Source organism: Equus caballus, chromosome 10, assembly GCF_041296265.1.
Source record: "Equus caballus isolate H_3958 breed thoroughbred chromosome 10, TB-T2T, whole genome shotgun sequence".
Classification (NCBI taxonomy): domain Eukaryota; kingdom Metazoa; phylum Chordata; class Mammalia; order Perissodactyla; family Equidae; genus Equus; species Equus caballus.
The window spans coordinates 1,355,185-1,383,062 of NC_091693.1; the positions used below are offsets into that span (position 1 = coordinate 1,355,185).

Below are 27,878 nucleotides of genomic sequence, written 5' to 3' on the forward strand. Positions count from 1 at the left end.
CTGTCCCCAGGAGAATCCGCTTTCCTGGAATCCCGCCCAGATCCTGGCTCTGCAGAGCGCAGCGCAAGTCTGCCCCCTCCCTTCCGAAGCCCAGGACAGCAGTGGGCACGCGGGGTCTTACACCCCGCTGTCCAGGGCAGTTTCTAAAGGACAGTGGCATTTCTCAGAGAAAGCTCCTGGTCTGGGGGTTGAAACAACAGAAGACAACTGGCAACTGCTCCGGTGGGCCCAGGGGAGAAACTGAAGGAAGAGGACGAAGGCCCGAGACATTCCTGCCTTTCTTCCTGGCCAGAGACTTTGACAACCAGGATTCAACAGATGAGCAATAGTGGGCTGAGGAGGTGGGAATGACCCCTGGACCACAGAGGAGGACACTGAAACCCCACCCCCAGGAAAGGCAAAGGGCCCAGTCCAGGACCTGGCCCGTCAGGACAAAGCTTAGGAAGGGCCTGGCTTCCTCCCTCGGAGGCTGGGGCTGCTGGCCAGTATTTGCCCTCCCTGCTTCCTTCTCCTCAGCTCACGCCAACCCTCTGCTGGATTCTCTAGGAGGCTCGTGAGCAGGGAAAGCAGACTCCAGGGTGCCCTTGCCCCAACCTCAGGTCAGAGCCCAGAGGTTAGGGGCAGGAACACAGAAACAGAGATACTGTAATTGGCCAACTGGGAGCTCCCATGGGGAAGGGAAGCAGGAGAGACCCACGCCGAGCTGTGGGACTGCCCCTGCAACTGCGTGCCCACGTTTCCCTCTGGGGACCAGACTTCTCTCTCGCGCAGAGAGCTGGGGAGCCAGCAGGCTCCGGGGTAAAGGCTAGAGGAGGTACAAGGTGGGGGATGCAGGGGATGGGCTCCAGGACGCGCCTGTGGACCCAACCTTTGCCTTCGGCCGCCTCAGGAGCCCCCTTGCACCTGGTAAAGCGAGGGCCGCGACCGGCGAAGAACGAGTTGGGGCGCAGGGGGCAGCAATCGAGGGACAGGAATCCCACCCCAGTCCGGGAACCTCCGGGGCCCTGAGTCGTGCCGGGCGCTCCCCACCCCACCCCCGCCGCCTCTGCCGTCACTCACGGCTGCTGCTCGCTCGTGCGCTCTCCCCGCCACAGGCACCTGCTCGCCGGGCGCTCTGCGCTCACTTCTCGCTCGCACACTGCAGACTCCTGGCGTCGCCGCCGTCACCGGCCTCGTCGCCGGCCCGGCACAGCGCTCCGCCCTTCTCCCGGGCCCCCGGTGCCCATCCACCCGCCATGGCCTGGGCCTGGGACAAAGAGCGGTGCAGCTCTTTGCCCAAAGCGGGGTAAGGAGTTGAGGGCGAGGGTCTGCGGAGAGGGCCGCGGGACACCCGGGATGCAGGGATAAGCGGCCGTCTTGGGCGATGGAGATTGGGAAGAAGCCAGGGATAGTTTGGGTGGGAGGACTCTCAGCCAAAAAGGGTACAGGGCGGGGCTGCGTTCCAACCAGAGAGACTGTGGTCCCTGCAAGCGACCCCCCGCGGGGGGGTGAGGGGCGCGCTCTGGGGCGGGGACGATGCCGAATCTGGAAGGGGAGGGGAGGGCGGGGGTGATGCAGCGGTGGAGGCAGCTCGGCGCCCAGCCACTGACCGCTCCCTCCCTTTCCCCTTCCCCTCCCCCTCCCCCTCTCCCCGCCTCTCTCTGGCTCTGGGTCCGCCGCGCTGGACCCGCTCTCCCCGCGCTGCGCTGGGTCGGACGCCAGGTCTGCGCGCCGCGGCTGAGCGCCCACTCGCCTTGCGGAAAGAGCCGCGGAGGCACCCGCGGGGGCGGGGGCAGGAGAGCTCGGCGGGAGCCGGAGGAGGTGGCAGTCAGGAATCAAACCAGAAAGAAACCAGGAGGCAGAAGCTCGCGGCTCCGAGGCGCTCCCTCCCTTGGCCAGGGATGGGTCCCGGCGCGGCCCAACCCCTGCCCGGCCCGCCGGGCAGAGACTGAACCGCGGTTCCCCACCGTCCGGTGGACGGCCGAATAGAGAGAGGCACGGACCGATTGCCAGTCGCCTCCCGGCGGGACCTCGCGTTCTGCGCACCCGGCGCAGCGCCCCCCGCCGGAGCCGCGCTGGGCAAGGCGGCGAGGGAGCGGGGCTGATTGGCGGCCGCCGGCAGCCGGGGGAGGGGGCGCCGCGCAGGGCCATGGCAGGTTCGGAGGCGTCCTAGCCGGAGCCCGAGCAGGATCTGAGCCCACGCTGCCGCCACCGCCGCCGCCTCTCCGCGCCCAGGCCCCCGCCGCCGCCGCCGCGCCCCCCGCGGGAGATGGAACAGCGGAACCGGCTCGGTGCCCTCGGATACCTGCCGCCGCTGCTGCTGCACGCCCTGCTGCTCTTCGTGGCCGACGGTGAGCGCGGGAACTTTGCTGCCGCGGGAGGTTCGGGGGGGTCCTTGCCAGGCCGCCGGAACCAGCCCGCCCAGTCGCCGCGGAGGAGGAGAAGGAAGAGAAGGGGAAGGCTTTACGGTCTCCAGCAATCCCGGTGTGCAGCCCGGGCCCAGAGGGGTAGGGGGAGGAGAGCAGCGAAGCGTCGCCGCAGCAGCGGCGTCCGCGCCCGGGTCACTCGAAGCCGGACCGGGGCTCCGGCTACGGAAAGGCGGCTTGCGGGGCGCGGGAGTTGGCGTGCCCCAGCCTGACTCTCGTAGCGCAGCCCGGCGCCGGGGAGAAGCGTAAGCGATCCCTGCTGCCCCGCCCGATCCAGAGGGAAGAAGCCTGCAGCCGTAGCCGGTCTCTGCTGCGGCCCGGCAGCTGCTCCACCGAACTTTGCTAGCGCCCGGGCCACGCATGAATCTGGTGGGTGGGAAGCACAAGGCCAGCGAGCCAGGGACGGACTGTCTCGCCTCGGGTTGCCCCAGGCCCCCGCCCCGCAGATGGTCACGCCTCTCTCTTCCCCCGCCCCCAGCTACATTTACTGAAGTCCCCAAAGATGTGACAGTACGGGAGGGAGACGACATCGAAATGCCCTGCGCGTTCCGGGCCAGCGGAGCCACCTCGTATTCGCTGGAGATTCAGTGGTGGTACCTCAAGGAGCCTCCCCGGGAGCTGCTGCACGAGCTGGCGCTCAGCGTGCCCGGCGCCCGGAGCAAGGTAACCGGCCGCCCACGCGGCGCCGTGGCTCCTGCGGTTCAGGCCCCAGCGGCTGGGGTAACCCCTGCGAGGAGGCAGGGCGCCGCCCTGTGGCGCAGCCCATCTCCTACCCTCCCCATCCCCACAGCATCTCCAACAACAGCAGTGTTACCCCCAAATCCTGTGGATTCATTCCCTTTTCCTGAAGCCTCCGCGAACTCCATGCCCAGCCCCTAAAAAGCCACACCGCATCCAGTTCTGCTGCTCTTGCTTACTGGCTGTGGGTCCAGAGTTGATGGGTGCTGGGTGGGGAAGGAAGACCACTTGGTTGGCCAGGCTTCCCCTGCCCTCTGCCACTCTGAGGTCCCCAGGGCACAGGGCCAAGGAATTAAGCTCCTCTGGGCTGGGTTCCAGAGGGGGGCAGAGCACGGTGTAGAGAAGCCGCAGGTCACCTCCAGCCGCCACAGAGCGAGGACCCCACTGCCGCTCTGCCTCTCAAACCACAGACTCTTACGGATGCAGTGACACATGCACACACACCTACCTCCCCTCAACCCAGGGTCCCACCCGGAGTTACTGCTCGCGTCTCCCACTGTGTTCCGTCCACCGGCCTCTCCATCTAGGTTTTTACCAAGTTTGGACAAACACAGCAGTGAATGAGGGCACTCCGCGGGAGGGAGATGGGCCTACCTTCCCACCCCGGTGGCAATCCAGCCTCCCCTCTGGCCGGCAGATGTGCTAGGGCAGCCCCTCCTTGGCCAGGCCTCTTGCTAGCTCCAAGCCCTGCTTCCTTCCCGGTAAAACTCCTGGAAATCCTGATGTCCTTCGTGCCCTCAGCCCCGGCCACATCTTGAGCGGTTTCGACTCCTAGCCGGCTCGTGGTGGGTCCCCTTGCCGGGGCTGCATCTGAGTTCCCCGAGCTTGAAGGCCGACAGCCTAATGTTTCTGTCTCTCTCTCTCCCTCTTTGCATTTTAGGTAGCAAATAAGGATGCAACTAAAATCAGCGTAAGTGTGGAGCCCAGCGCGGGCCGCGGGAGACCCCTTCTGGCCGCTTCGCGCCCCGCAGCTTCCTCCCTTTTAGAAAGGCTCGGCGGCGTAGGGCCCTGCTCGCAGCCGAGCATTGTGGGCTGCTTGGCGTGTCGGGGCGCCATCTGTCGCCGGTAGCAGGATTGGGTTCTCTTTTGTGTAAACCAAGGGTCGCAGCCCTGAATCTCCTTCCTCCGCTCTGGGCTCCCCTGTAAAACTCTCCTTCGTCTGGAGGGCGCGTCCAGGCCCCGCGCGCCGCCGTGCCTCTCCTCTGCTGGCAGGTCTCCCGGCAGCTGGAGCGCGCGCCTCCTGCCCTGGCAGCCACCGGGGCTCTGGGTCGTGGGCCCCTCCCCCGCGCCACACACGCCCGGCGCCCAGGCGGCGCCCTCCGCGGCAGCCTCTCCCTGGCGTGCGTGCAGCGTCGCGGTGCTGGGTGTTGCAGGCTGGCGGAGAGGGAAGCGGGGCAGCCTTGCCAGGCTGCGGCCCGGGGTCGCGAGGTTCGTAACTGGGGGAGGAGAGGCACTCAGCCTTTCCCAGCTGGAGCGTGGAATTGTCAGGGCCCGGAGATGACCAGGGCCTCCTCGTGGTTCGGTTCAGAGGTGAGGGTGCCGTGGGTGCTTGATTAGGGCCACAGAGCCGTGGCTGCCCCGAGTCGGCTGGGCCGCGTGGGAGGAGCGCTTTGTCGGGAGCTTCAGGCTGCCGCGCCGAAAGGCAGGTTCCTAAGGAGTGAGGCCGGGGTCTGGCCGCCGCCGCAGCGTCGCCTGCTGGGGGAGGAGGGGGGGTGAAGGGCGGGGCCCGGGAGCAGGTATTTGTGTAGTTTGAAGGCAGGACGGCTTTTTTTCGGACACCACCCAGGCCCGGCAGACTCTAGAATAAAGGGACGTTAGTGCGAGGGCCGTGCCTCGGAGCCGGTGCTGGCAGTTGTAGCGCGTTGCTGCAGGAAAGAGCGGGATGGTCAGCTACAGGAGGCCAAGCCTGAAGTTTCTCCAAGGTGCCCGAGGAAGGAAGGTGGGGCGGTCCTGCGGCTCTGAAGGGAGAGCAGTGGGAAGATGCCAAGCGTATGTTTGTGCGGCCAGGGCAAGGCAATATGAAGCCTTTCTTTAAGATGATGGGGAACTGGGGACACAATGCAATGTGCAGGGAGATCCAGGGTCCAATCAGAGTTGGGATCCCCATGCCACTGGGGAGACACAGGGGGAAAGGAAAACTGGGTCGTGATAATGGGCAAACCCGGGTCCAAGAAGTTTTGGGGTGCTTCACTTGGGGGCGCAATGGTAAGGGTGGGCGCGGCTGCACTGCTGGCCAGGACAGCCGGTGGCCGGCCTGCCCATCCGGGCCTCTGACCCCAGCCCCCGCTCTCTTGCAGACGGTGCGCGTCCAGGGCAATGACATCTCGCACCGGCTGCGGCTGTCGGCCGTGCGGCGGCAGGACGAGGGCGTGTACGAGTGCCGCGTGTCGGACTACAGCGACGACGACACGCAGGAGCACAAGGCCCAGGCGCTGCTGCGCGTGCTCTCGCGCTTCGCGCCGCCCAACATGCAGGCCGCCGAGGCCGTGTCCCACATTCAGAGCAGCGGGCCGCGCCGCCACGGCCCCGCCAGCGCCGCCAACGCCAACCACGGGGGCGCCACCGGAGCCGCGGGCCGCGCCACCTCCGAGCCTGGCCGCGGCGACAAGAGCCCGCCTCCCGCGAGCCCTCCCGCCGCCCGGGGTCCTGGCGTCCCCGAGGCCGCCGCCGCCTCCGCGGCCCACGCAGCCGCCACCACCGTCGCGGCCGCAGCCGCAGCTTCATCAGCGTCGCTGCCGCCCAGCCGGGCGGTCCTTCTGCGCCAGAGGCACGGCTCGGGTAAGGGCGGCGCGCGCGGGGCCGGGGGCGCTGCGGGAGGGAGCGCGCCGGCTGGCTCCTGCCTGGGCCGCCAGCTCGGGGGCGTTTGCACGCATGGTCGTCCGCGTTAACTTGAGGGCGCGCGGGGCGCCTTTCCCGCAGCCTCCCTTGGGCTCTCTTCCTGCTGTTTTCCGGTCTTTACTGTTGCCCTCTTGAAGCGTCGACGACGTGTTGATGAATGGGGGCTGCCCTGCCGGCGACCTCCGGGTGCGCAGGAGGCTGGAGTGTGGGGAGCCCTCTCTTGAGTTTGGAAAACTGGACCTTGCGGGCTGTGCTCCCACAGTGGTGTGCCTTGTTTTCTCCTGGACCCCTCAGCGCCTGGAGGGTGGGGCATTCGCACCCCGGGTACAGTGGGAGGAGGGGAGGTGGTTGACTCAGGCGGTGTAAGTACTGCCTGACTCAATGGCACAGACAGGCTTTGTCTAAGCCGGAGCGAGTGGGCCTGGCTGTGTGGCTCAGCTCCAGGAGGGCTGGGGCAGAGGCAGGGACACAGGATGGACAGTGGAGTCAGAGAACAGAGGTCAGCAAAATGGACTGACTGCCAGGCAGGCAGCTCTGGGAAGAGGGGCCGCTTAGCAGTAGTGGGGGTTTATGGAGGGTGGAAGGGACTGATGCCAGTGTGTCCCTCCTCCCAAGGTACCCCCGCCCCCTGCCAGCTCAGAAACGCGCCTCAGAGATGGGCTCAGCTCCAGCGCTCACTGTCTGTGTGTGATTTTAGGCGAGTCACTCCCTCTCTGGACCCCAGCCCTCCATCTTGTGTGAGGCACAGTCCGGCGGAGAGCGTCTACTAGCCTTGCAGCACGGGGAGGGGCCTTCTGGGGCGGTGGCGTGTACCTCCCTAGGGCTGGAGCACACTGTCACATCCTGTTCTCGTGGCTGTCAAGGTGCAGGTCACCTGCCACCAGCCTCAGAGCTTGTTAGGAAGCAGGCTCCTGGGCCCTCCCGCTGAGCCCGAGGTGGCGGGCATCCTGGCCTGCATCTGGCTGATTCCCCAGCCCTCGGACAGCTGAGCCTGGCCAGTCTGTCTGGAGGGCGGTCAGGTGTGTCTCACTCAGTCGCACCCTCTCTGGGGGCCTCCTCCACGCGGCTCAGCGGCTGCTGCGTCTGGAGGCCTGCCCCCTCTGGCTCCACGCAGTGACCCACAAGACTCGCCCCCGGTTCTGTGGGAAGGTGGGTTGGCTGAGACCTGAGGAGAGCCTCTCTCCGAACAGCCCCAAGCTCGCCACCCAACTTGGAACTTTCTATCGCCGGGTTGATTTAAGATAACACTAGCTGCTGTGACAAAACCTCCCAATGCCAATGGCTTCACACAGTTCAAATGGATTATTTCTGGTTCACATCAGGTCCTGTTCTGGAGCTGGTGGGGGTGGGGCTGCTCTGTTCCGTGCAGTCATTCAGGGACCTAGGCTGCCGGAGACTCTCCCGTCTTCAGCAAGTGGCTTCCACGGTCCCTCTGGGCATCGACACACAGCCAACAGATGAGGGAAGAGGGACCGGAAGCCCTGCTCACCCGGTTCCCTGAGAACTGAGCCCCAGGCCCACACTGAGGCCTGCAGAGTGCACGATGAGGTCACCTCTCTCTTACACCCTTCGAGTGGTTCTGAGTATCTGTCGTTCTTGGAAGACTGAGCAAGTAGCTGCGCGCATCACTTTGGTAGGGCTCAAATCTCTCACAGAAAAGCCTGGGTAGAGAATGGCAAAGGAGGTTTTTAAGGGCCAGGCCTTGAAGTGGCAAATATCACTTCCACCCCCCTCCTTTCGGCAGAGCTCAGTCACACGGTCCAACACAGATGCAAGGCAGGCTGGGAAATACAGTCCTCGGCTTGGCAGCTGAGACCCCACCCTCGTCTCTTCACGGGGGCAGGGAGTGCAAAGCTTGGGGAGCTGGCCGCCGCTGTGCAGCACACAAAGGGTGTAGTAGCACAGTGCTTATTGACCTCAAGGGTGATTGGCTTAGTTGATGCTGGATGGTGAAGAAAAGACCTTTCTGCCCCATCCCCTTGGACCCCAGCAAGTAAACACGTGTGTCTCAGGCTGGAGCAGTCCTCTGGGGTGTTCCACAGACTGTGAGTAGAGCATCAAAGCAGAAGATTTGGAAGGCAGAAGCCCAGATGTGAGCTATGCCTCCACCATTTACTAGCTGTGTGACTTTAGGCAACTGGCTTAACATCTCTGAATGTATTTCTTCGTCTATAAAATAGACACGGTAATGTCTGACCTCAGAGGGAGCTCAGGATGGAAATTGCTGTATAAATGTTCGTTGTTATCACCGTGGCCATTACATGCTCTGGCCAGAGATGAGGGGTGGGAGAGATAAAGCTGAGTAGTTGTCAGTTGGAGGCCAACCTGCGGAGGGACTTGAATGCCAAGCGGAGCCAACAGGGACAGTTAAAGGCTTTGGTCAAAGAAGCGCCCTGTGAAAGAGGCCTTTGAGCGTGGACTTGGTGTGCTCGCAAAATGTTAATGAGGCCAAGATCACTAGCTCGCTCCTGCTTTCATTTCCCTCTCTCCTTGGCCAAAGCCGCTTACCCTGAGACCAATCGAGGCTGATGTGACTGCCTGGAGTCGCTGGTCAGGTCTCTGGTCTCCGGGCTGGCCACAAGAGGGCTCCAGGGCCACTCATCCCCCCAGCAGGGCACTCCTCCGTGGAAGGTGGCGCCCACAGCGCCCTTCCTCCGGGAAGATCTGAGGTCCTTCAGTCAGCTGGGTTCTCATGGCACGGTGCCCAGGACCTCCCAGCAGCTGGGGCCTTGGGTGCCCGCCAGCCACGGGGCCGCAGGTTAAGGCCGCATAGCCCAGGGCAGCGGCCCAGGCCAGGGGACTCCCCTGCCTGCCCTAGAGTGGGAGGCAGTATTCCTTTCCCTCCAGAAAGCATAGTTGGCTGGGCTCCCACCAGGGCTGGCAGTGCCGCTAAGGGGGATGGTGGCCCCTAAGGTCTCTGTCACCCCAAATCCCTTAGCAGCTACTGAACAGGCCAGGAACCATGCAGACCCATCTCCGAAAGAACCTGCAGTTTCTCTCCACCTCCCGTGTCCTCCACTCTCCAGGTGGCTCTGGGAGAGGCGCTGTGCTGAGAGCCTCTGGGTCCACCCTGGGCAGGGAGAAGTGGGCTGGATGGCCACTCGTCCACAGACATACCCGAATAGGCTTGATCCCAAGGAGGGACCCAGGCTGTCTTAAATGTCCCATCTCACCCCACCACCCGGGGCCCCAGGCTGTGGGCTATCGGTGGGGTGATGCCTGCAGACCGTGTTTGGGGCGGCAGGCAGTGATAACCCTCTACAGGCCTGTGTCGGTGAGCAGCGCTCGGTCCTGCTGAGCCTCCCTGGGATGCAGCAGACCCGCTGCTCACTCAGGCTGCCAACCCCTGAGCCCGAGAGGGAGCTCGAAGCGGTGGCCTCAGGCTCGGCCTCCCTAGCTCACAGTTCTCAGCATCTTAGGGGAGGGGACCAGGGAGGACTGCTGCCCCTTGGTTAACAGGCAAGAGCGTTTGCAGGGTGTATATGTCAGGATGCTGGCAAAGTAGACGGCACGTTCAAACAGGGTCATGGGGGAAAGCCGATGGAGAGTATTTTTAAAGGTGTGGGTGACGGTGGGCAGCCAGCAAAGATGAACGCCGGCCCCCAGGGCTGGCAGCAGTGGAGCCATCAGCACCCCTGGCCCGAGGGCAAGAGGAGGGAGCATTTACAGAACCCGGAGACGCCAGCTGGGTGGAAAGGCCTGGCTGACAGGCCCTGCGGCCTCTGTCGAGGGGCACAGCCGCCCACAGCGGCCCAGCAAGGCCGCACTCTTCTCTTGCCCTCCAGTGTCCGGTCTGAGCCTCCCATCTGCCAAGCCCTCCTGGGAGCTGGGCAAGGGTGCCCAGGCGATGCGGCCCGTAGAGGCCACCCTCCAGAGGCTCGGAGCAGAGTGGAGAAAGGTGGCTGGTGGGTCTGGGGCGACAAAGGGAAAACCCGGCTCCCAGAGGGAGGAAGGAGGATCCCACCCACCACAACTCCGGGGCAAACCCAGAGCTGAGCTTCCAGTGAGAGAGGCTCATCCCCGGCCTGGGTCAAGAGGACACTCTGCTGTTTCAGATGGGCCGCTTTGGAGATGGTCCCAACCCGCCTCCCCAGACCCGTTAAGCGATTGCTCCTGGAACAAAGTCAGAAGTCCTGGACAGTGCTGTGCTGCTCTGTTTTTCAAGGGAGCAGCTTTGGGAACGCCAGGAAAGGGTGGGCTTACTCAGAGCCCATCCTCCAGCTCCTGCACACCGGGCTGGAAAGCCCTTCCTGTGCCCATATGTGCCCAGCGCAGCCAAATACGTATTCGCACTAAAAGTTTATGTGCAAGACCTCATTCATTTCACGTTTCATTTGTCAAGAGACATTTTGATATTTGTGCTTAAAAATAACACGGCTGGATTAGCACAGCAGAGCGGGCTCAGGAGACTGGCCCCTGCTTAGCCACGTTTGTAAATCTGGCTCCTAATTAATCCGAATGCTGACCTATTTTTCATGAACACTTTGTTGCTGGTTGCCGTTTCTAGAGAAAAAAAAGAGAGAAAACAAAACAGAATATCTTCCCGACTAACACTTCTACGAGGAAAGGCACCATGGTGAAGATGAATGTGGCCTAAAACAATACAGTTTGTGACTGAGTGGCCTGTATGTTGGTGAGAGGTCCCTCTGCAAACACCTGGGGTTCAGACCCATGGCGCATGAGCCTCTGGTTGGCCTCAGGCTGCAGCCCCCAGGAGAGGCACCCTGGTCCCTACAGAGAGCCAGCTGCCTGGTGCCCACACGGAGCACTGACTCGCAATATTTCAATTAGTAATGAGAGAATGACATCCGAGGCTATAGATGTGACGGCTCTGGAGAGGCTGTTACTGCTGGAAGCCATCAAGGGGAGCATCCTTGGGCGTCGCCACGGCAACTGTAAACCGTGCTGGAAGGAGGCTGTGGGCAAGGTGAAGGCACCGCTCTCGACCCATGCCCCCTGGACGACACAGCTCGGGGAAATGGTGCCGTGTGACCGGGAGAGGCTCCACGCTGTGGGGAGAGGCTCCGCCCCGGCCAGCAGGGCCAGGCAGAGGTCACCTGGTCTTCCCATGTCCCCAGATCCATGAAGACACAAAAACCATTGCCTCAATAATCCAGTCTTCCCTCCAGCTCTGGTGTAACGTGAGGATCATAATTAAGGATAAAACGAATCTGGCAAAAGTTGTCCCAGAGAAGAGAAGGCGAGGGTCTCCGGGCATCCCAAAAGAAAGAGCTAAAGGGTTTCCTGAAGGCAGTGGCTGTGCCCCGCCGCTGGCAGCAGACGCCCACACCACCCCTGAAGCAGCACGCGTGTGGGTATCGGCTCCATGGTCTCGTCTCCCCCGTCAGTCAGGCACGTGCTTGCCGTGAGTGGGAGCCAGCAATGGCAGCCAGGACCCAGCTCGGGGCACCAAGGGCGCCTGGTAACTGCAGGACACGGCTGTTTGTGGGAGCGGGCGTCCCGAGGGGGTAGCCCTGATCCAGCTGAGGAGGCTTCCTGAAGGCGGTGTGTGATTTCATGCTTGAAAGAGGCACGTGAGCTTTGACCTCCTGCTTAGGACAATCCTGGGAAAGCTTCTGGAGGCCTCGCCTGCCCTCCCCACCCCGAGCCCTGTGGATTGAGAAAGTCACACCAAGTGGAATGGCCTTTGTCCACCACTGAGTGGGCAGTCAGCTCTGCACAGCCATTCTCTCAGCTTCAGGGGACCCCAAATTAAGGATGAAACAGCTGTGCTATGGATCGTAATAATGACAAATAATAATACTTGCCTCTTCCTAAACACTATTGTGTGTCAGGGGCACGTCTCCCAGGTTTCCATCCTGTCTGCAGTTCTCCATGAGTCCTCCTGCCCCGCTCCATCAAACAGCCCCTCCCTGGAGCGCAGACCCTTGCCCCAGCTGGGGGGCAGCCCCCATGAGAAGAGCAGAGAGCCGGCCTCTCTAAGTGTCACCAGGAGCCGAGCCACCCAGGAGCCTGTCGTTAAATACACCAGCTGCACATTTTTAAAGCTCTGAGTACTAAGGATTCCCCAGGCGTCCATGGGGCTGATCAAGGTCACGTGCTTTGTAATGTGATATTGATCAGTTCTGAGTTCTGCCCCGTGTCGACCGCGGCGCGGGCCTGGCTGAGGGCTAAGGCCCTGAGCTTTATGCGAGGTGCCGGCATAGTTTTAAGACACCTTTCCAGCACAGAAAAAAAGTATCATCTTTTTCACTTGCCCGTGCTTTGTGGACCGTTCCCAGGCATCTCTTGGAAACTCATATCCAGAGCAGTGAGCAGCTCCACTCCGCCTTAGGTGAGGGCTGCAGGGAAGTTTCAGGCTGCCAGCTAGCAGGCCCAGCCTCTGCTCTTGATCCCTGCCTACTCCGTTGGAGGATGACGGACCTCCTTCCCTCGACGGGCTTCCTGGGGAGATTAGCCCACTCATTGGCGGCTTTGGGGCCCTCGGGAAAGGCGTGCTGTAAGTACCAAGTTGGATTACCCAGGCTGGCCGCCTCTGCGTTAGGAGTCACTGCTCGTGAGCCGCAAGCCAGGGAAGCGGCTGCGGGAGCTGCTCGGCGGTCGGGCCGTCAGTCGCCACCTCTCCCGCCCATGCCCTCCATGAGACGGCTATTGCGATGTGGGCCTTGTGGAGCTGGTCCCTGACAGGCAGTCCCGGGCAAGCTGTTTCTGGAAGTTAGTGGCTGCTCCGTTCCGTCACTGCCACTCTGTGGGCTGAAATATCAAAACTACTTTGGACTAGCTGCTGGTCTTATGGTTCAAGGGGAGTGTTTCGGGGGCCTGGTGTCTGCACAAAAGAGACAAAGTGCACATTTCAGAAGCTTTTAACACACCCACCACCCACCCACTCACCCACGCCCATGGGCTCTGCTCCAGCCAGCTCAGAAGTGACCCCCTTACAAGCCAGAACGGCTGCCATGGGGCTCAGAGCACTCGTGTCCATGGAAGCCGACTGTGAACAGAGCCCCTCCTGAGTCACCCAGCTGGACACCTGGTGTCTGTTAAGGGGCAAGGCTGGGAAACGACCCAGGCCAGGCCGTCCTGGCGGGAGCTGCCCATTCTGGTGGAAGAGACAAAGAGGACCCCCCGGAGGCTGAGAGGAGTTCACGAGGAAGTCACACTCGTCGCCTGTCCCAGCTGTCCCCTTCTGCCTCCGACTGTTCCAGTGCTCCTCTCTGTTCAGCTGGCTGGCTTGTCGGCGAGCCAGGGTTTGAATGCCAACACATTCTCCCTCTTCTGGGCTTTTCAGAGCCCCGGGCACCCTAGAGTGACTGTGTGTACCTTAGTCTCCTTATCCTCTATAATTACTGCACTTCTCGTTTTCCACTTGAGTTGGATCCTGATCCATCGCTTCCTGCTCCCCATCAATAGATGTGTGGTTGTCGGCGTCATTCGTGGGAATGGCATTGACTGCCCAGCATCATTTCACGAGGCCCGGTGTCTGGACAGGGTGCTCCGATCTGAGGCTCCACCCTGAGACCGTTCTCCCTCCGGCATGTGCTATGAGTGTCAGGAGCTAAAGGGGAGGGAAGGAAGCTGATGGAGCTTCAGAACAGAAAGTACTGCAGATTGCAAGTGGCTCCACCAGTTGCTATTGTCGTCCTCTCTCTCCAGGCCATTTCGGGGGTCGGGGGGGGGGCGAGTAGGAAATGGGATGATGCTACAGCTTCATGCTTGCCTGGGGGGCTATTTTTGTGAGTCAGGAGCTCCTTGATGAGCAAGCACGAGTTCATTCTGGTTTCTCGTGTTCCACCCACAAATTACACCACCACATCTGTGCACCTGCCGTGGGCCTGCTGTGCACCTGTGTCTTGCCTGGCCTCGCTTCCCTGTTGCACAGGCTGCCCTCAGGGGGGAGGCCATTGTGAGGGGAAGGAGTGGGCCCTCTGGCCGGCAAGGAAGCTGAGTTCTGAGGAGACGCTTATGTTTGCAGCGCTAGACACGGGCGTCTCCATGGGAGAAGGGAGCAGAAAGAACAAGGCTCCCTCAGTGATGGGCAAGTAGCCAAAGAGCCTCCAGGGCTGGCTGGACCAGAGAGGAGGTGCTTGTGTCACCCTCCCTAGGACTCTCACCTCACGAGACAGAGCCGCCTGTTTGGGGAAGCCGGTGCCCCGCACGGATGGGCCCGGGAAGTGATGGAGCTCAGACGTGCACCTGCCCTCCACACATGCCCCTGTACTTTGCTTTTTGTGTTCACACCTGCCCAGGTGCCCTCGCTGCAGCTCACCACTCCTGATGGCCACCAGTAAAGTGCTGCTTGGCACCCAGAGCCTGATGGGGAGGAGGCAGGAGGAGACCGCCGTGGGGAGGTGCTGGGAGCCTGAGCAGGCTGCATGCAGAGGCAGGAGGCAGGACCCATCCTGCCCAGCGCACCCTCCACACCCCCTGCGGCCCGCCTCCCTCCCAGCACAGAGAGCCCACTGCAGGCCGGGAGAAGGAGCTCCCCCGATGTTTGATGGAAGGCTCCAAAGACAGAGAGCCCCTCCCTCCACTGCCCCGGCCCCTGCCCGTCAGCTCTTCTGGGGGAAGTCGCCGTGTTCTTTAAGCCGGGCAGGGCCCGCTGCCATGTCAGTCTCCTTATAACGACTTTTATTGCCATCGATTCCCACACAAATGCCACTGGACCCAGGGGAAGATCTTTAATAAACCCAGGGGAGGGGAGCTGATATCCTCTCATGGCTCATTCTGAGCTGGGGTGGGGGTTCCTCGTCAAGTCTGTCTGGTCTGGCCAGGGCCAAGGGCAGGAGGCTGCCCAGAGCGTCAGGTACCCAGCCCTGCCTCAGGGAGGAGCTCCCAGTCTGGCCGTGGTGGCTACACCAAGCGAGAAGTGCTCTGGGAGTGAACTCAGGGCTCAGAAAAGGGGTGGGGGGCTGGTGGGGAGATGGCTTCACAGAGGGAGGAAGGCTTCCCCGACCCCCAGCCCAAGGGCCTCGTCCGTCCCGAGCTCCCAGAAGGGCCATCGCTGCCCCAGGGCTCCCAGCACTTCCTTCCCGTCCTGGAGTCAGTGCCTGGCCGGGTGCCTGGAGGCAGGCCCAGCTCTTCCTCATGTCCCTGTCCCCACTAACCCGCATTCCTTGGGCCTGGCGCTGGTTTGTTCATGGATTCATTCACAAGTGTCCACGGAGCGTCTGTTCCATGCAGGAACTGTGCTGAGCACTGGGGACACAGTGTAAATAAGACCTGGGAGGCCCTGAGTTTGACAGAGGGAGAGACAGACGTTGATCAAATAGTCACATGGTGAGCGGAAATCCGCAGCCATGGTGGGTACAGTAAAGGAGAGACCCATGGGCTATGGCAGCTAAGAATAGGGGACTTGGGGCTGGGCCAGTGGCGTAGTGGTTAAGTTTGCGCACTCCACTTCAGCATCCCAGGGTTCGCAGGTTCAGATTCTGGGCACAGACCTATATGCCACTCATCAAACCATGCTGTGGCAGCATCCCACAGAGAAGAACTAGAAGGACTTACAACTAGGATATACAACTATGTACTGGGGCTTTGGGAAGGAAAAAAAAAAAAAAAGAGGACGATTGGCAACAGATGTTAGCTCAGGGCCAGTCTTCCTCACCAAAAAAAAAGAAAAGAAAAGAAAAGAATAGGGGACTTGATCTGGTCAGGGAAGGGCTCCTGAGGGAGTGACACTTGAGCTGTAATCTGTAAGATAGTTAAGAGTTGGCTCTGTGAAGAGAGAGAGTAGATGACAGCATGTGCAAAGATCCTGTGGCAGGAAGGAAGAGGGGCATATGAAGTCCCGAGGAAGAGTTCCTTTGGCTGGGGCAGAGAAAGCGGGAGAAGCAGCAGGGGAAATTAAAGCAAGAGGAGTTCAAGGGTCAACCTTTGTAAGGCCTTATGACAAGGATGGGAGCTTTGCTCTGTCCTAAGGGCAGTGGGATAGGGAGCAAGTAGGTGATGGGGCATGATTCTTTTGGAAATGACATTCTGGGTGGATCGTGGAGATTGGAGAGGTGGGGGCAGAGTGGATGTGGGGAGGCCACTTTAGAGGCAATGATCCAGCCAAGAGATGATAGGGCTTGGACTATTTGGATGCATGAGGGGTGGGGTGGACGGATGGGTAGAAAAACAAGTAGCTGGTGGGTGAATGAAGAGAAGGATGTGTGACTGGATGGATGAGGGTATAGGAAATTAGTGGAGGGAAAGATGAGTGGACGTGTGGGAAGGGTGAGTGGACATGTGGGTGGGTGGGTGGGTAGATGAAAGGGTGAGCAGACGTGTGGGTGGGTGGGTAGATGGAAGGGTGAGTGGACATGTGGGTGGGTGGGTGGATGGAAGGGTGAGTGGACGTGTGGGTGGGTGCGTGGATGGAAGGGTGAGCAGACGTGTGGGTGGGTGGGTAGATGGAAGGGTGAGTGGACATGTGGGTGGGTGCGTGGATGGAAGGGTGAGTGGGTTGGGAATCTGTGGAAAAAGGTAGGTGATGTATGGGTGGAAGGAAAGAAGTGAATGGGTGAATGGATGAGTGAATGGAGAACAGAAGGAAGGATGAGTGGATATGTGGGTGAAACGTGGATGGGAAGATGGGTGCGTGTGGGACGCAAGTTGGGCCTTGCAGGATGAGTGGGATGGGGCTGCAGACGTGCCTAGGGTTGGCATTCTGCACACCTGAACACGGCACACTCAGTCTACACCTTCCAGGAAGGAGGCCACAGGAGAGAGGTCCCAGGCGGTGGCATGGCACAGACCCGGTAGGCCGAGAATTCCATGCTAGTGCATGCTTCCGCCTGCAGTCGCCAGGACACGATAGAGAACGGGCGGGGCAAGTGGACACGGCCACTTCCCAGCCTGCCCCAGCTCCCCTAACTCAGCCTTCAGATGGTGAGGGGCGAGAGTGGGGGACCCCTTCACCTGCTGGACACTGGGCACTCTAGTGGGTGCAGCCTGGCCAGCACTTGATAACTGTCGTCTGTGTAAAGCTTAGGGGAGATGCATTTCTCCAAGCATTTAAAAAATCGAATCTGGGTGAGCGAGCGAGTAACTGTATTCTCATTAAAGACTAATGTATCAAAAATACACAAGGCAATAATTTATGATGCGTTCTAGTCCACAGAGTCATATTTTAATGCGTGACATATCCTGGGCAGCTCTCGGTGCTAGTTTTATTTAATGAGCACGTGTTACAGAATTTTCAGAGCACAATCCCTGGGCAATTAAAATGTGTTAACCTTTTCGGTAAAATTGTATTTCTAAAGAAAAGTCCTCAGTGTGAAACAGAAAGAAATATCCAGGAGCTGTCGAGGAGGGACCTGGAGGAAAGAACCGCTCTTGTGTCCCAGCCGCGCTGGCCTCAGGGGCCTGCAGCCCCTCCCCGCTGGCCCCCGGGCCTCAGGTCTGTCCTCCCTGCCTTTTCCCGGCCAGGCCAGGACCCACACACTGAACAGCCTTCACTGAGCAGGCGCTGAGTGCCCGCTGCGTGCTGGGCCCTGGGGAGGACAGCGGAAGGGAGAGGTGGCATTTCAACGGGGCTAGGATGCCCCGGGCAGGGGCAGGGTCCACTCATTTGCAGCCCTGACAGGCCTCCCACCCTGCATCTGTGTAATGGGCGCACCAGCACTCAGCATCGGCCAGTCCGTGAGTTTTAGATCTGGAAGGGGCCCTGGCCAGCCTCCGGTGAGTGGTTCCCAAACTGTGTCCCCGGGAACCCTGGGCCGCCAGCCCTGCCCCCAGCTTCAACCAGAGCAGTCGTGCTTCTGATGGATTGGGATATCGGGGCTCCATGCAGCAATTAGCTTGAGAAGGAAGTTCTACTGCTTTGAAAGATTTGAAAGCAACTGATAGAGTTCAAAAATTTATATATCTACCCAAATATATAAATATACAAATTATCTGAAGTATACAAATATATTTTATATAAAATATCTACATACATGTGACCTTCTAAGAGAAGGAGAGTTTGAAGCGGCTTACACAGCTCATGTGACATGAGAACAAAAAGCGTTTAATGAAGAAATTAGAACAAAGGGGAAGTAGAGGGAAAATGGTGAAATGCGTTTGAGAAAAAGACAAAGGGACGTGTGCACTGGGTCTTGGGCAGGTGAAAGGTCAGGTCACTGTGACAGGACCAGCCTCCAGCTTGTGCCGGAGATTAAAGCTGAGACGCCACATGCAACGCATCTGGCCGCTGTCTGGTGCCTCGTGGATGCTTAGACCAACTGGGGACACCTGGAAAGACTGCCATTCAGTCATTCAACAAATAGTAGATGAGGATTGCAAGGTGCAGGCAAGGTGCTGGGCGACGGGCTGTGCCCGGCAGAGGAGACAGGTCAGAAGGTAGACTACCCGTGGCGCAGACACACCCCAGAGGGTCTGGAACTCCCTGTGGAGCCTGTAGGACAAAACGGGCCTCAGGACCAAGTCACAGAAGACACAGAGTCTGAGGGAGCCCTGGGGTGAGTGGGAGGGCACAGGGACAGCAGTGTGGATGCTGATGGAGCTGGAGGGGTGGGGGGCACGGGGGGCGGGGCCAGGGGAGATGGAGCAGTAGGGGGCAGGGGGCCATTTGGAAAGGGCACTCTGGCCTCCGGCTGGGTGGTGCCTGGCTGCTTGTGGTTAGTGGACTTGGGGAGCGGGTCAGGTGAGAGCTGGTGTGTGAGAAGGAGGTTAAAGGACAGGGTGGGGGGCCTGGGGCGATGGGGGGAGAAGCAGACGGAGGGGAGCTGTCTTGGATGTCACTTTGCATGGGCCTCTGAGCTGAGGAGGATGGGTGGGCTCTGGGTAGCAGAGAGGACAAGGAAAGACCATCTAATAAAGGGGACAGCATGAGCAAAGGCCTCGGGGCAGGAAAGCATGGACACACGCTGTCTCCCTGTGGCAGCCCCATTCGCCTGGAGCTGGGAGCACCTGAAGCAGTGTGGGGGCAGGCAAGGCAGAACTGTCCACGGGATGGGGTCAGGAGGAGCTTCCAGCAGGCTAAGGAGCCTGGACTCGATTCACAGGGACCAGGGAGTCACTGCAGATAAGTTCTCTGCCGCCTATCAGCTGTGCAACCTTAGACAAGTCACTTAACCTCTCTGGGTCTCACCTGTGAAAGGGGAAAGTGGTTTCTACCTCCTGAGGCCACTGAGAGAGTTAATGGAGAGAATTCTCAAGAACTGAGAACCACGTGCCTATTAGCACCGGTAGCCTCAAAGCTTAGAAAATCTGGGAAGGCCATGGGGGATCCCCCCAAGAGGACTGGGCCCGGCACTGAGTGAGGACTCCCATCCCCACCTGGGGAGCGCATGAATGCTCACTGCGGTCGGGCTGCCCCTGGCCCTGCCAACACCAGCCACCTGACCACAGGGAGAGGCCCATTCACCATTTTCATCATGACACCATTAAAGGGTCATTTGGGGCAGGACCTCATTTCCAAAGAACTAGGAGGCTGGAAAGCAGCTAGCGACACAGTTGGCCACGTCAAAAGGCCATGGTGAAGGTTAAAACACAGACGGAACCCTCATCCCCGTGCTCTCCCCGTGGAAGCAGCCTGGGGCGGGGGCAGGCGAGGCCCCGGGAAGGAGAGCGCCTGCTCTTTGCCCTGAGAGGGGCGTGCGAGGCGCGGGGACGCAAGCCAGACTGTCTGGGTTCAAGCCCGGATCTTAGCGTGGCCTTGGTAGGGCCGCCAGGTTTAGCAAATAAAAGTAGAGGACACCCATTTAAAGTTGAATTTCAGATGAACAACCAATAACGTTTTAGTATAAGCGTGTGCTGTGCAATATTTGGGATCTACACTTACTTACAATTATCCAGTGTTTCTCTGAGATTCAGACTTAGCTGGGCGTCCTGTGTTTCATCTGGCAACGCTAGCCCTTGGGCAAGTGACTTCATCTCTCTGGATCGCCTTCCCCATCTGTAAAATAGGTTAAAACAGTAACTCCTGCAGTTACGAGGACTGCGTTTAGTGTGACGTGCCGGTGAGAGTGCCAGTCCCAGGAGGAGCCAGCCAGCTTCACTCCTATTATCCTAAATGCTCTGTCTGCTTGAGCCAGGCTGGGGCCATCAGCTCCAGCACCAGGCCACCATTCCTGGTGTGGGTGGGGCCGATGGCTGGGGCCAGAGAAGAGCAGGAGGCCTGCAGCCAGCCCTCTGGCGCCTGGGCTTCCACTGAGGTGGCCGGAGAGGTAGGACACGCTATGAGAAAGGTGTTTATGGGACGGGGAGAAGGGAGCAGAGGCGAAGGGCCACATGAACAGCACAGACACGTGTGCCGAGCCCTCTGAGCCTGTGTGCTGAGGGAGGGCTTCCTGGAGGAGGCAGCCCTTGTTCCAGGCTCGAGGCACAGGTCAGACCTAGACAGAGAAAAAGGAGGGGCTGGCGGTTCTGCAGGTTGAGCTGGAGGTGCTTGGAGGTGCGGTGGGCGTAGGGCTGCCGGCAGGGGAGCGGTGAGGGGGAGGTCGTGGGGAGGGTTACGGAGAGCCCCACCTGTGGCCAGAGGAGGCCCATCGGAGGTCCTGCATCTTGGGGAGAGTGCACCAGGGGCGTGTGGAGGGGGGTGGGCCCCGGGGGGGCAACGGAGGCAGGAAAGCGCCCTAGGAGGTCACTGCTGCGACCCGACAGAGCAGAGGCCTGAACCGGGCGTGGGGGGAGAGGGTGTGGCAAGGAATGGCTAAAACGGCCGGCCGGGCGACCCCTGCCTCGGCTCCTGCACAGCCTGACCCTGAGGCTGCCGCGTGGGCGTCACCCCTGGGGGACACACTGCCCAGGCCGAGCAGGACAGGCCAGTGGATCAGCACAGGACCGAGGGACCCACATCCCATCTGCCCCTCACCCCTCGTCTCCCACTCAACTTTTCTTCCAAATATCTGTTTCCTTTCTAACCCAACGGCATTGGGTGCTCCTAGTTTTTGCCCTAGTTACCAGCACACATTAATTTTATGGCAGAAATTAATTCTCTCCAATTTCGTTAGTGCTCGATTATTCCTCTCTGACTCCCTTTGAATAAATATCCATGAAGAGGCTTTAATTAAAACGTCAACAAGGGAAGCAGCCTTCTTGCAAGGTGACATCTTCCCACTCAGCTGCAGCCGGGCCGCCTGGCCTGCCCGGTGCTGCGTCCAGGGGAGGGCAGAGAGCCAGGGTGGGGCAGGCACAATGCCATCAGGAAGCCAGGAATGTCAGAGCGAGAAGGGCCTGCCCCCATCGTCACACAGCAGCATAGGGTCGAAGGTGGGACGAGAGCCTGGCCTGGGTCCTACTCCAGGGCTGGCTCAGAGGCCGCAAATTCCCAGCCACGGGGGGCCAGGTCAGGTGATGGAGATGAATGAGGAGGGCTGGGCATAGGGAGGCCCGACTACGCAAGGGCCTGGGAGGTAACTGGCAGGCACCCTGGGCCCGGCTTGGAGTCAGGAGGGAGCCATGGGCGGGAGATCCCTGCTGAGCAGAGCAGCTAGCTGCTGGCCTGTAGCTCGGAGGAAAAGCAGGTCCGGGTTGCTGGGTCTTGGCCCCTGTGCTTTTATGCGGAAGTCTCCCAAGTTCCACACGGTGGACTGTAAGTTCCAGTTTGTAAGACTCTGTGCCCCGAGCCAGACCCTTCTGCAGACCAGAGGGAGTCCTCGAGGGGCCCTTGGCGCCGTTCCGTTGCCTCCGGGTGCTGTAGGAGATGGTATTTTGTGTCCAGCGAGGCAGGGGTGAGAACGTGGGGAAATGGTGAAGCAGAGTGAGGGCCAGGAGTGCCCCGCACTGCCCTCGGCTCCAGCCTGGTGCTTCAGATCGTGCACGGCTCCCCAGCAGACAGAGGCAGGTGCGTGACTGTGGCCAGGAGCACTCCCACATGTCCTCTGCGCTCAGCGCCACAAGCACCTGCACACCCGAGAGAAACTTGCACCATGACCCCAGGACGCTCCAACAGGGACCTTCTCCCTCAGCCGGGGCTTGGTCACGGCGTGGGCCCAGAGGGGAGCTGGACAGGCCAGGGCCCGCCCAATGATGGGAACTGGGGTGAGAGCCAGGCCACTCCCAGCACCCCAGGCAGACGGCTGCCCGTCCCCATGGCTGAATGGGTCTCCGGGCCCAGCCCTACAGGCCGGGCAGGTGCAGTGGTCGTCGCTGGGGCCGGCCCGCTCCTCTGTTCTCAGACGCAGCCAGAGGGAGCAGGGTCGAGCTGGCGCCCGGTTGCAGGCCCTCCGGACTCACCGCGGGGGTCTCACCTTCCCAGAAAGGAGCCCTGTTCGAAAGACCATCAGGACCGCGCACGATGCAGGACACATGTGAGGGGCCATCGGTGCTGGACACAGGGGCCCGTGCTTCAGACCCTCGGCAGAGTCCTTGTGTTAGCACAGCCGTGCTCGCTGGGCAGCGCCCTGGCCGCTGGGCCCGGGAGGGGTCTCTGGCCACCTGCACACCACGTGTGCGTGTCCTAGTGCAGCGGGAGGCAGGCCAGGCATTGCGGCATCGCCCTGCACGCTGACCCTCCGACTCCGCCCGGCCCGCAAGCTGTCTGTGGTGGAACAGGCCTCAGAGTACCTGAATTTTACTCACTCTTCTCAAACCGGGAGTAAATTTTAATTTTTAAGCTATAGCAAAAAAGAAAAAGAAAAAAAGCAGCCTCTGAGCAACACCACAGATACCCCCGGACTCCGAGGGGCCCTGTTTGCAAACCCCTGACCCAGGCCGCCCCCTGGCTGCAGGGCCCAGGCCCCCAGCAGGCCTGCAATGGCCATGGAGCAGCCAGGTCTGCGCTCCTCAGCCCTGCACAGGGTGGGGCTGTGGCCTCTCCTCTCCATGCCAGCACACAGGTGCTGCGGACCCCAGCAGGGAGCCGAGGGAGCCGGCCGTGGTCCTAGAGGGCGGGCAGGCAGGTGGCAGAACAGCGGCTGCCTCGGCCGGCTCTCCTCGCTGCTCAGCTGGGGAGCAGCTCACCGTGATCCTGCCGCCGGCCTCTTGGGGCTCGCACGCCTGTGGGAGGCCAGGCCAGATCGGGTGACCAGCCGCCACGCCCGCCACCCGCCACTCACGAGCTTGGCCTCCGGCCAGTGTGGACAGATCAAGGGTCCCCGAGGACGGCCAAGCGAAGCGTCCTCCTCCACCTGCATCGCGAGGCGTCGAGGTGTCGGAGCGTCCGCGCCGTTTCTGGGCAGGGCCTTTGGGAGTCTGCCCCTGCTGGGAAAGGAGAGGCGGGCTCCCCCAGGCAGCAGCCGCCCGGCCGCTGCCTCCGCTGTGCCCATGGGGCTGGGCGCGCCTCTGGGCTCCGTGGGAGCCTCTCCCGGGGCTGCGGCCCGTCTCACCCGCTCACCACCAGCCCAATGCGAGTGAACGTCACCAAGCCACGGCGGCTTTGACCCCTTAGGCGTGACGAGCAAAGCCGCGAGCCTTGCCTAATATAAAGAGCGAACTCGCTCCTGTTCCGTCAGAGGGCTTCCGTCACCTCTCCAGCAGCCTGTTTTCCGGCTTAATGGTGACAAATAAACCTCTGCGTGTTCCAGTGCCGTTCCTGTTACTCCTTAGGAAAGGAGGAAGTACAGAAAGAGACGGATTGTTAGCACCGTTGACATAGCAGCCTCCATGTCCCTGGGACCACGGGCGTCTCCAGGCGCATAATAAAGGGGGCTGGAGGCCCAGATAGGAGATCCTACCTCGGCTGAGTCAGAGGCACCCTCTCGGCCCCTGTCCTGGAGGGTCAAGGTGAGCCCCAGACAGCAGTGGGCAGTCTGGCTCGCTCCAGTAAGCCACGAGGACAGGGACTGGGGTGGCAGATGCTGAGGGGGCCCACCACCAAGTGCTAGACAATTGTCACTCTCCCTCCAAGGAGACAGCGCCTGGAAGGGGACACTGGGCTGCCAGACTCCTGGATTCTAACTCGTTCTGGCCTACAGACCCCTTCCCCCAGGACCAGCCTGGGAGCCTGTCTTCCTCACTCTGCCAATTCATTTGGGAAACCGAAAGAGAGTGTTTGGAGATCCGGTGAGTGAGGTAGCAGGAAGTTCCAAAATCTGGGTCCTTCTCTCCAAAGACCCAGGGATGTCTGTCTGCCTTGAGACAGAGTATTGGAGAGCTAGTTTGCCTTGCCTGTTCTAGCTTGGAAAATGCTCCTCTTGAGAGAAGGACAGTCCCCAAAAGTGGTTTTCCCATCCTCTTCGGCAGAGTCTCTATGTTGCCCCTCCCTGTAACGTCTGCCTGCGTGGCACTGGCCTCTGTGGGAGGCACTTTTGTGTATATGATTCTATCAGTTGGCCTTGCTGCGTGACAAAGGGCCCTAAAGCTCAGTGGCCCTGGAGCTACTCCACAACCGTTCGTTTAGCTCACAACTCTGTGGGTCGGTTGGGCAGCTCTGCTGCTGGTCTCTAGTTGGGCTCACGCATCTGTGATCAGCTGCCCATTCAGTGAGGGCTGGTTGCTCTAGGGGGACCTCAGCTGGGACATCACTGGGCTCTTCTCCTGCAGCAGGCTGCCCAGTCCTGGCCACACAGCTGCAGGTTCCAAGAACCACAAGGAAAGGGCGAGCCTCAGGCTGCAAGCGCCTGGCCAGCCTCTGCTTACTTCACTTGATAATCTGCATTGGCCGAAGCAAGCTACGTGGCCAAGCCCAGAATTGGTGTGGGAGGGCACCATCACAGGGTGTGGGTGCTGGGAGCAGGAGACAAGGGGGAGGGGCATTTGTGGCCATTTTTACAATCTGCCACTATGATCTTGCTTAATCTGGACCCCAACCCGGTGAGATGTGCTGTGCACATATTAATTTTATGGAGCCAATCACCTGCACATCCCCATTTTATGGAGCATAACTCAAGACCCAGAGAGGTGAAAGGTGTTGCCAGGGTCACACAGCAAGCTGGCAACAGGGCTAGCCTGGAAGCCTGTCTCCTGGGTGCCAGCCTGCCACCCCACACGGCCTCCCTGGGTCCCCTCTATGGCAATGCTGGGCCAGGGAGAGGATGAGGTGCCACCCAGGAGCTAACCCTGGTTGTCCCTGACAGAATTCCACCAGCAAACACACCCCAGACCCTGGTGTCTACCGTCCCCAGGCATCAGCCTCCAGGAGCCACCACTCCAGCCCTCCAGCCCCTGCTGCCCCAACTCTGGCCCAGCCAGAGTGGCAGGCTGGTTGTTTCAATCTTTTGAAAATCTTGTGCAGTTGTAAAACTTTTAAATGCGAGTGGGTAAAGCTATAATAGTGGTGAAGACCAGTTGGCAGTATTTGGAGGCAAATTAAACCTCCTGGTGCCTCCTCCACCCACAGTGCCGTGGTGCCCGCCTGGGCGGGCTCTGGCCCCCTTGCTTCCCTCCTGCCCTGCGCGCCTGCTGCGTCTGGAGCTCCACTGCACACGTACCTCCGCTCCCAGAGGCCTCGGGTGGCTGTTCTCTCTCGCCCGCACCGCCTGAGCGTCAGGGTTTGAGGAGCATGAAGATCTGGGCCAGGAGACGGGGCAGGCCCGCAGCCAGTCTGGCCACGTGAGCCCCGTGTCCCCGAGGCAGTGCATCCCCATTCTCCGTGCCCTGAGCCTCAGTGAATCCCACCCAGGCACCTGGCCATCCTCCAACCCCGCCAGCGCCGCCTCCCTCGTCCTCCCCAGGGATGCGTGACAGCAAGGAGCAGCACAGAGGGCCCAAGTCTCTGGAGTCGCCACCGCACCCTGGTCTTCCCGCTGACGGCCGGCAAGAGGATGTCAGCTGGGGCGGAGCTGCAAGGAGGCCGGGAGCGACAGCTGTGTGAAAAACCCATGTCCCAAGGGGAAGCTTAGCGCCTTTTGGACTGTCAGTCCTCGTGCCTCTCTGCGGGCTCAGCGCCACGTGCAGAGGCTGGCATCCGCCCCTGTTGCGTCCAGATGTTCAGACACAGCCTGTGTTTCCCAAAAAGGGCAGATGGAATCCTGGCGTCTCAAGCTGGACTGGCCCCTGGGTCATTTGTCCAACCCCTCCTTTTACAGAGGGGAGACTGGGCCTGCGAGGTAAACACGTGACACAGATAGTTATCACCAGAGCGAGAATGACTCAAGATGGGGGAACGCCTCGCATAGACAAGCCTAAAGGCCCTTCCACCTGGAGAGAGGAGGAGTTTGTGGGTCCAGGCCCAGTCTTGTCAGGAAAGCCACAGATCCACCGGCCTGCCAGCAGCTCCCGAGGGCAGCTAAGTGGAGGTGGCCTCAGCCTCGGCACCATCTGCTTGGCACAGTGAGGGGCTTCCTCCCGGGGCAGAGGTCCAGCCCAGCCGGCTGGGTTGGGTGAAGGAAGGAGAGAGGCCTCCAGGTGGTGCGGGTGAGCAGGGAGGGGCTGGGCACCGCTTCCATTAATGCAGCCCGGCTCTAAGCAAGTGAGCAGTCCCCCTGGGATTTGGACAGCACCGTGAGGCGTGTGCAGCACTTCTGCACGGGCTCCTGTCAATGACCCTGGAGGGAGCATGTCACCTTCCAGGTGAGAAGCCTGCATTCATGGGTGGCTCTCCCCAGCTGCACAGGAGGCCTTGCAACAGGTGGAGACCCTGATGACAGGCAGATGGGGCTCTGGTCGGGCAGCCCAGCTGAGGCGGGATGGAGGGACAAGTGTGACCATCCAGTGGCAAGCCAGGCCCCAGGTTAGTGGCTGTGTTGGAGAAGGAGGTCGTAGTGACCTCCCACCAGAATAGTGCTTGCTCTCCTCAGGCATCCTAGCCCAGCCACCTCCAGCAGCCAGGGATTTCTGAGCTCCCCACCTTCCCCAAGGGCTGGACTGACAGTGGGTGGAAAGAAGACTCAGGCACAGAAACATCAGGATGCCTAAGCTGAGCATTTGTGAATGCTAAGCTGTGCAGCGCCAGCAGGAGCTGGAGGAGTTGGAGTCCTGTGCAGTCATGGGGTCTTCCTGGAGGAGGGGGAAAGCTGGGCCTTAAGTGCGGAGGGCACTTTGCAGCGTAGTATTGGGGCCAGGAGGATAGAGAGGGAGCATACTGTCTTTTTAGTCAACTAAAATCGTGGCTTGGACTTTAGACCTGCAATCCAGCCTGGTCCCCTCCGGGCCAAGGGCACCTTGTGTCTGACCACAGTAGGCTCCTAAACGTGTGTAAACAACAATTTACAAATAACAAAAAACGTGGTGTAAATCACAAATGGCAGCAGCCAAATGCTTTATCGTTACAAGGAAGCAGCCACCACACACCAGCAGGGTGCTGAGGTCCAGAGGCCCGGGCAGGCGTGGGAATTCTCCCTCCCTGGTCCGCCCGCAGGCAGCTGTGAGGTTTTCAAGGTTTCGTGAAGGAGGCGTTAACCATGCGGTTTCTCGTCCCCTGCAGGCACCGGCCCCAGCTACGCCCCGGACCCACTCCTGTCCCTGCTGCTGTTAGCTCTGCATCAGCTCCTCGGCCTTCTGGTGGGGCACTGACGGACACGGCCGCCCGCACACCTGTCCCCTGGCCGCCCACACCTGCCCCGCCCCGGGGTGAGGACAGAGTCACCAGATGGACACAGACAGACTGAGAGAAGCATGAGAAACTCCATGTGAAAAATAAATGAATCATATTTTTGGGGAAGTTACACAAATGTAGAACACCTAAACTAATGCATCTAGTTTCCAAATAAGCTGGAGTCTGGACCCCGCGGCGTGCACGGACTCGGTGACGCCGCTGCTTCAGTGTATGTCCCTTTTCTGAACTTCCCTCCAGGTCTTCATTTTGCACGAACTGTTGAGCGCTTATGTTTAGGGGACTCTGAAAATGTCGAGTCAAAGCCTTTCTGACAAAGCAAAATATTTTTAGTAGATTGTTGTGTGTAGGAATTTTTTTTATTTACTTTTTTCTTTGGGAGCTTTCCTTTTTTTTATTAAAGTAAATTATTTCTTTTGAGACATTTTGATTAAAAAAAGAGACATCTTATCATAATTAAGATTCACTGTCAATAATATTTATTTTTAAATAAAGATTGGAAACAAGGTCAGACACTTGTTTATAAACTGAATTGTATATTGCTGGATAACAGTTGAATAAAAACGACTTTGACATAA

At 60.2% G+C, this 27,878-nt stretch overlaps 1 protein-coding gene and 1 long non-coding RNA gene across 2 annotated transcripts in view; one reads left to right on the forward strand and one right to left on the reverse strand.

Annotated features, from left to right (window-relative positions):
- The window catches only part of LOC111775162 (uncharacterized), a 109,216-nt gene extending 108,034 nt beyond the window's left edge, over positions 1-1,182 (reverse strand). The window contains exon 1 of the long non-coding RNA XR_011421783.1: positions 1,060-1,182. This is a non-coding gene — a long non-coding RNA (uncharacterized lncRNA). The remainder of the gene's footprint in view (positions 1-1,059) is intronic.
- On the forward strand, positions 1,148-27,878 carry VSTM2B (V-set and transmembrane domain containing 2B). The gene is made up of 6 exons (XM_023649450.2): positions 1,148-1,285; positions 1,702-2,330; positions 2,884-3,068; positions 4,024-4,053; positions 5,441-5,921; positions 27,172-27,878. Exons 2-6 carry the CDS (start codon positions 2,249-2,251, stop codon positions 27,258-27,260), a joined length of 867 nt encoding a protein of 288 aa, XP_023505218.1. The 5' UTR covers positions 1,148-1,285; positions 1,702-2,248; the 3' UTR covers positions 27,261-27,878.

Bases quoted from the DNA above. Each gene is read 5' to 3' on its own strand.
- VSTM2B (XM_023649450.2), top strand. From the start codon at position 2,249: ATGGAACAGCGGAACCGGCTCGGTGCCCTCGGATACCTGCCGCCGCTG. The intron at 2,331-2,883 runs GTGAGCGCGGGA...CCCCGCCCCCAG, and splicing joins GCTGCTCTTCGTGGCCGACG to CTACATTTACTGAAGTCCCC. The intron at 5,922-27,171 runs GTAAGGGCGGCG...CGTCCCCTGCAG, and splicing joins GCGCCAGAGGCACGGCTCGG to GCACCGGCCCCAGCTACGCC.